General features: G+C 44.6%; 1 protein-coding gene across 4 annotated transcripts; it reads left to right on the top strand.

The window, feature by feature from the left end:
- The first annotated feature begins 2,743 nt into the window (after positions 1–2,743).
- On the top strand, positions 2,744–7,135 carry Mbl2 (mannose binding lectin 2). 4 transcript variants are annotated; one of them, XM_041662001.1, is made up of 5 exons: positions 2,744–2,800; positions 3,802–3,985; positions 4,550–4,738; positions 5,799–5,867; positions 6,575–7,135. In XM_041662001.1, exons 2-5 carry the CDS (start codon positions 3,811–3,813, stop codon positions 6,946–6,948), a joined length of 807 nt encoding a protein of 268 aa, XP_041517935.1. In that variant the 5' UTR covers positions 2,744–2,800; positions 3,802–3,810; the 3' UTR covers positions 6,949–7,135. The 4 variants fall into 4 exon arrangements, with proteins under 4 accessions (XP_041517935.1, XP_041517934.1, XP_041517937.1 ...); XM_041662000.1 differs by having other exon boundaries at positions 2,795–2,863; XM_041662003.1 differs by lacking the exon at positions 2,744–2,800 and adding an exon at positions 3,376–3,408.
- Positions 7,136–7,380: the final 245 nt, after the last annotated feature.

Below are 7,380 nucleotides of genomic sequence, written 5' to 3'. Positions count from 1 at the left end.
CCTCTTTGCTTTATTCCCCCTCCTCTCATTCTTTAACTGGACTTTGAGAGCTCAGCCCAATGCTACACTGTGGGTCTCTGCCAGCTAATCCATCATCAGTTGCTGGATGAAGATTCTATGGATATTAAGATATTCATCAATCTGACTACAGGGTAAGTCTCATTTGGGCCCCCTCTCCTCTAATGCTTAGGGCCTTAGCTGGGGTCATCCTTGTGGATTCCTGGGAATTTCTCTAGTGACATGTTTCTTGTTAGCCCCACAATGGCGTCCTCAATCAAAATATCTCTTTTCTTGTTCTCATCTCTGTCCTTTCTCCATCTTAGCAAGGAGACGAGGAGCAGGCAGTTTTCATGGAGGGCAGAGAGACCATTATCTCGGTAGCCAGTTGGGGTGAGGAGGACTTCTGGTGGTGTCACCAGAGTAGAAGCAGCGTCAGAAAGGCCCTGAGATCCAGGGCAAATGTAGACCCTGTCTGTATGTGTGCAGGTGACAATAGATGTGGAGCAGAAACTCTTGGGGCAGAACAGCCCTATGAAAGACTGGAGGAGACGCTGATCATGCAAACAGTGCTTAGCCCTGTGGTTAGCTGGCAGGTAGACAGCCCATCCAGGTATCCACCCCTTCACAGACTATTTCCAGGAATAACAGGGTCAGGGACTGAAAGGCAGCTTCCTGACCTTGGGACTAAGTACACACAAAAGCAAAAAACACTGTGACCAAATAGAGCACTTCCAGTGTGACCTGGTACCAATTATTGACCTTACCTTCTGCCATTAAACCAGTAGCGTCAGGGGGAAGCTCTGGCTCTGAGTAATGAAGAAATGTATCTAGATGCTTCCTGCTTTTTCTATGCCCTGAAGAAATAGACATTTTATCTAGCCCTGTGGCAGTATACCACCCCGAATAGTTTTACACTCACAAGGAATGTGTCAGCAGGAATTAAGAAACAGGATCCTTTGTACATCTGGTTCTGATTGGAAGGGACCTGGAAGGGTAACTCAGTCATATTTATGCTGGTATTTTGTGACCTCCACCACACCCCTCCCAGTCTCTGTGTGAAACTCTCACAGTGGGTTCCCTCAATACTCCAAGTTAATGTGGATTTTCCAAGGCAACTGCCGTGTTTAAATCTGTAATGTCCCCAAATGTCCTTGTGTTAAAGACTGAGTATCCAGCTTGGGGCACTATTGGCAGGTGATAAAACCATGAAGAGATGGAAACTGGTAAGCAGTCTTAGGTAACTGGAGGAATACTCCTAAATAGATTGTGGGCAGTGGGTAGGCTTGTCTTTCCCCTCTTCTTCTCATTTCAGGCTGCAAGACAGATAAGCCCTCTTCTGTGTTAAGCCCCCACCATGAGACACCATGGACATCACAGGCACAGAAGCGAGAGGAACAACTGACCCTAAAGTCAAAGCGAATCTTTCCTCTTTGTAAGTCAATCATCTCAGGTATTTTATTAGAGTAGTGAAAAGCTGATGGATACAGAAAAACAGCTATATTAGAAACGTAGCTCAGAGGCCGGTGGAATGGCTCAGTGTAGGTAAAGTTGCTTGCAGTCAAACCTGGCTACCTGAGTTTGATTCCTAGAGCCCGTATGGGGATGAAGATACCTACAAACTGCCCTGTGCCCTCTGACTTCTATATGTGTACCATGGCATACACATGTGCGCATGGACCCGTGCACACACACAGGCATGCAAACATACACAAATAAATGAATGTAGAAAAGAAATATAGTTCAGAGCTTACTGAATTGTACTTCTTGAATGTCTTGTGTCCCTTCTACTATACTGCCCCAACTGAGCAACAAAGCAAGACTATTTACCCACAAGATGTTCCTGTCTTCTCCTTCTGACACTACAGGATAATCATTGCATGATTTCAACTACATGCTCCACCTGAAGTAGTTGACTTCTTAGAGACAGGAAATAGAATGGCAGTTACCAGCGGTGGTAAGGAGGGGAGAGTTGGGTTGTTACTGTTTAGTGTGTGGAATTTAAATTTGGGATGATGAAATATTGTTGGGGATGGGTTGGGGCAACCTCATAACATCATACATGTTCTTACTGACTTACACAGTTATTAATGGTCTAAGTGGTATGTTATATACATTTTATCACATTAAAATGGCTAGAATACAATGCGGCTGTAGTCAGTACAAACAAACACAGTCCATTGTCAGGGCACTGGGTAGAACTATTTAAGATAAGATCACAGGAAGTTTTTCCTTGACAAGAATCTTTGAATAGAAGGGAAAGAGTCAGAGAGAAGAACACTAAAGAGTGGGAACATCCCAGCTAGAAGACAATAGTGTGGAGTCTAGAAGTGTTCTTCATGTATTGACAGTAGCAAAAAAGGTCTATTATCCTTTATGGTGTACGCATGTGCATGTGTATGTAGTGGGTGTGCACCAGAGCATATGTGTGCTCAGGTATGTGTATGTTTCTGTACACATACAATTTCAAGCTAGGAAATTGGTATGATTAGCCTCTTGAACCTGCTTATTATGGTAACTCAGTTATGAGAATTAGCCAAATGGATGTCAATTGAAGGGGAGATGGTGCTGCTTTCAGGTAGACACCCATGTTGCACCCCTGGAGGCTTCTGGGTAATTCCTCCTGAGGAACATCTAATACAGTCCTAAAGAGAGTTGCTTATTAATCTGGGGTTGAAGGTCAGCATGGATTATCCCTTTTTATCAGCGTTGGCTCCTCCCTCACTGGGAGGCATCTGTCAGAGTTCCCAGTTGAGTGGAAGTTTGAATCCTTGCTGTGTCAAAGTCCTGCAAGTCCTTTCTGGTGAGTGGATTTGGGTTCCTCTGTTCACGGTCAAGGGATCTGATTCATGTCTGAAGGCTTGAGGTAAGAGGCAGGTCAGACAGAAGTCATGCTGGTGGCAGCACTTTCTCTGCTTGCTGGGCCCAGTCCGTTCTCGCAATTATCTGTTTGCAAAGAAGACATTGCAAGGAGAGTGCGTGGGATCTAAGGCCTACAGGACTGGGATGTTATGGTCTCCTAGTGAGGAATAGCTGGAAGAAAGCCTTGAAGGACATATGTGATGGGGACAGAGGCATTCCACACAGGTGTGGCTAGTTGCCGGCAGTTTGGTCATGCACAATCTAGGAAGTAGAGAGGAAATCTACCAGAGAGAAATTTACAGACTAAATGCTGTCCCAGCAACCCTGTCTTGCTGTGTGGAAATGAACTACCAAGAAGTGCACTCAAGTTCATTTGGATTGGGGTTAGTAGACTTACTATGTGATCGGAGCCTGGTCCTGTCTCTTTTAATCACTAACCCACAGTTTACTGTTGAAAACCGGGGAAAGAATAACTAGCTGATCTTGGAGAGAAGTCGTCTATTCCAGTGTGAAAAGAGGATTTGGGCTGCAGATGGTGTCCAAGGGTAGGTAGGTGAGATCCTTTAGAACAGTGGGCTCTATTCATTCCCATCTTCTAAGGCACGAGACGTTAGTGGATTGGTGATATGAAGCCGTTCTGCTCTCACTGCCATGAGAAGCACATTCATAACCTGCCTGCAATGAGAGGAGTGACCTGGGCCCTGGTGACCTTCCTCAGAAGGGCCTTCATTGCGTCTTATGTTGTTATGCCAACCTTTGTTAACTAACAGACACAGTATCGTAAGTGATTGCTTTTCAAAATACCCAGTCTGGACACTAGCGGTGAGTAATCCATATGTACAATGTCTGTCCCCAAGTTACAGGACAGAGGTCAGTATGGTAGATACATGCTGATGAACTGAAAGGGACGATGTAATCTTCCATGATTTTCCCCACACCAAGGTGAGGACCATGTTCCTGTTCCCATCACTCCTTCTCCTGGGTGTGGTCACAGCAGCTTATGCAGAGTCTATTATAGAAGGTGCTCAAAGTACCTGCCCTGTGATTGCCTGCGGTTCTCCAGGCCTGAATGGCTTCCCAGGCAAAGATGGACGTGATGGTGCCAAGGGAGAGAAGGGAGAACCGGGTATGCATTCAACTGATTTCTTTGCTCTTAAAAATTAGTTTTAATTATACAAGGTTTGTGTGTGTGTGTGTGTGTGTGTGTGTGTGTGTGTGTGTGTGTACACAGTCATGCACTCATTTGAGTGCAGGCTACTTTGAAGACCAAAGACATTGTCTTCTTGGAGCTGGAGTTACAGGCATGAGACACCCCAAATGGATGCTGGGAACCGAACTCATGTCCTCTGTAGTATTAGCTCATGCTCTTAACCACTGAGTCATCTCTCTAGCCCCTTTCTGTGACTACGTTCCAGAAGAAACCTACTGCAGATACTTATTAGGCATATTGTTCTTTCATCAACAACATACTGTAACTCAAAACACACAAAGCTCCAGTTCTCTGGGATACTGGATGTCTCCACAGAAGTGTGTGGTGCTTGTCTTGCCTGTCCTGAAAGCAGATCTCATGTTGGTCTAACTCATGGAACACAGGGGCCTTATCTCACCACAGGGGATTAAGCATCAAACCTTTGGGAAAAGAGTAGCAAAAGCATAAATATCAACCCCAGTTTTGTTTGTCTTCCAACAGGTCAAGGGCTCAGAGGCTTGCAGGGCCCTCCTGGAAAGGTAGGACCTGCAGGATCCCCAGGGATTCCTGGGCCAAAAGGAGACGAGGGGCCAAAAGGAGCAGTGGGACCAGAAGGAGCAGTGGGGCCAAAGGGAGCAGTGGGGCCAAAGGGAGCAGTGGGGCCAAAAGGAGACCCCGGAGAGCGTGTCGGTAAGGAGATCATTTCAGATTGTCTGGGATGATGACATTCAGGGTTCTGGAGCCCAGAATACTGGTGGGGTGTACTGTTTCTCAATACTACAAGGGTAGATGCCCAGTTCTGCTTCCTGATCAAGTTCCCATTCTGTAGGCTGTGTTGTTTTGTTTTGTTGACCATGTCCTTTGCTTTACAGAAACTTTTCAGTTTCAGGAGGTCCCATTTATTAACTGTTGCTCTCAGTGTCTGTGCTACTGGTGTTATATTTAGGAAGTGGTCACATATATCAATGAAACACACACATATCTGAGAGAGAAACAAATAAAGGGATCATTGATTCTCAGTCTGTCTTCAAGCTTAAATATAGGACCAAATAGAATAGGGGACAGAAAGGATTCACAGGTGAGCAGTCCCGCTAAGGGGTGCTTTCATTGATGATTGTCCCCAGCTGTGGTTCAGAGAGGCAGGCTAAAAAAAGTACTTCTTGCCAACATCACTTGAGGGGACCAGTCTGATTCCCACAAGCCATCATTTCTGTTCTACACTGTTGGCTTGCCCTCATGGGGAACTGCCTTATCTTGGGAGGGAGGCTGCTCTGTGAGAATTTGGTCTTCCTGGAATGTGATGACGGCAGCCTTGAGCTGTTGTCCTGGAGGAGGGTGAGATGGGGTAAAAAGGAGTATGTGGTCCCCTAGCCTGCTGCCGTGCAGAGGTAAAGAGGTGGTCGAGAGTAAAGGAGCACCAAGTGGAGACAGGAATGGCAGGAAGGACACTCATTCTTTCTACCTTTATATGCCTCGTAAGTTTAAGCAAGGAGTCAAGTCTTTATTTATTTATTTATTTATTTAAGCAAAAGTAGCTACTAAGTGCCTGTTTTAGAATAAGTATCAGGCAAAGACTGATATTTTAGGCCAGGTGAAAACAGATTATTTTCTCTTTTAAAGTATATCAACGTTAAAAAAATAAAAGTAAACCTTGCTTCTCTTTTTTTAATCTGAAAAAGATACCACACTCCCCAATATACAAAGTTTTCATCCTCATCTTAACAGTGCTTTTTGCTGTTTAATTTTCTAGAATATGACACTAGAGAAATTGATGCAGAAATCGCAGCTCTGCAATCAGAGCTGAGAGGCTTTAAGAGGTGTAAGTATCCTTCCTCTCTTGTTAAAGGCAACCTAAAGTTTGGGAATGGTGGAAGGCAGAGTATTCTCACTGCATGCATATGATTTTCTAGGACCTGAAAAAATCGCTCATATTTTGATCTCATGATACCCTCCCAACAATCATTTGGGAGAAACAGAGGCAAATGGGAATTCAATTACTTACTCAAATTCACAGAGTTCAGTGGTAGAATTAGCTTATACGTTGCAGTGAGCGTGACTCTGGGACCCCAGTCCTGTGGGGTCAGATCTTTGCTTACCAAAAATAGGATGCAGGCCCCTTTGTAATGCTGGGATCTAGACCAGACAGTGGAGCCAATATGCTTCTCCCAGCTGTGGCTAGATAATCCCAGACAATTTTGTTCAATTGTAAGTTAGCAGTATGGTAGAATTTAGAACTCCAAATTACATGTGCTCTGTAATGAAGACCTAAACCTACAAAGGCATTGAGCCTATTGATTCATATCAAGACAGTAAGGAAAAGCAGCAAGGTAAACAGCTCAATTCGAATTTTAGATAAAAGAAGCATGTTTTGATTTGCGTAAGCATTTCACAAGGGGGCTCATGAAGGAAGGCACTCTTTGTGGTCTATACTGCCAGAGAAACTGCAGTATACATCTTTCAGTTTGAATTTTACCCCATGAGTGGTCTAGAAGATAAGCCAGTGTCTCCCGTCTTCTTACGTTTTAGGGGTGCTCTTCTCTACGAGTGGACAAGTCGGAAGGAAGTTCTTTGTGAGCAGTGGTAGAAAGACGAACTTTGACGGAGCGAAGGCTCTGTGCGCCCTAATACAGGCCTCTGTGGCCACTCCCAGGAATGGTGAGGAAAACAGCGTCCTCCAGAACGTGGCTAAAGACATCGCCTACCTGGGCATAACAGATAAGAGGATTGAAAACCGGTTTGAGGATTTGACAGGCAGCAGAGTGCACTACACTAACTGGAATGAGGGTGAGCCCAACAACACCGGCCTTAAGGAACACTGTGTGGTGCTCTTGTTGGATGGCAAGTGGAACGATGTCCCCTGTGACGACACCTTTTTAGCAGTCTGTGAATTCTCTGAGTGAGGGGCTTTCCTTCTCAGTCCTCCTGGATCTTTTACTGTGCTCCATAAGTCCACAATTTGTTCTGAAATATAAAATATATACTATTAAACATTAGCTGCCCAATTAAACTACAACCCTTTTTCTGAATAGTATTTTCTTGTGAAGGTGCAAAAAATAAAATGAGCTTGGTCTTTTCATTTATGATGAACACGTGTGCTCTGCCGAGTCCTCCTTTTGCTTTGGGTTGGCGGTTTCTAGGGTAGTGACATCACCCTAGCTAATTCCACAGTTTCTATGCCCAGTCTGCCCAGTCTCAGGTGTTAAAAGGGTCTACTTATAACTTTATTTCCTTCCTTCCTAATGCGGTGCTAAACTATGTACAGAATGTAAGTGTAACGTAAACAGATTAATGAATTCCCTCTCAATCTCTCTTACACACACACACACACACAC

The sequence above is a fragment of the Microtus oregoni genome, unplaced genomic scaffold, assembly GCF_018167655.1.
Source record: "Microtus oregoni isolate MIOR12 unplaced genomic scaffold, Mior012 000012F_ref0000307, whole genome shotgun sequence".
Lineage (NCBI taxonomy): Eukaryota > Metazoa > Chordata > Mammalia > Rodentia > Cricetidae > Microtus > Microtus oregoni.
Note: the sequence above shows the minus strand (reverse complement) of the source record. Positions and strands in the feature narration are given on the sequence as shown.

Coding starts and splice junctions, on each gene's coding strand:
- Mbl2 (XM_041662001.1), top strand. CDS start 3,811: ATGTTCCTGTTCCCATCACTCCTTCTCCTGGGTGTGGTCACAGCAGCT. Junction 3,986..4,549: donor GGGAGAGAAGGGAGAACCGG/GTATGCATTCAA, acceptor GTCTTCCAACAG/GTCAAGGGCTCAGAGGCTTG. Junction 4,739..5,798: donor AGACCCCGGAGAGCGTGTCG/GTAAGGAGATCA, acceptor TTAATTTTCTAG/AATATGACACTAGAGAAATT.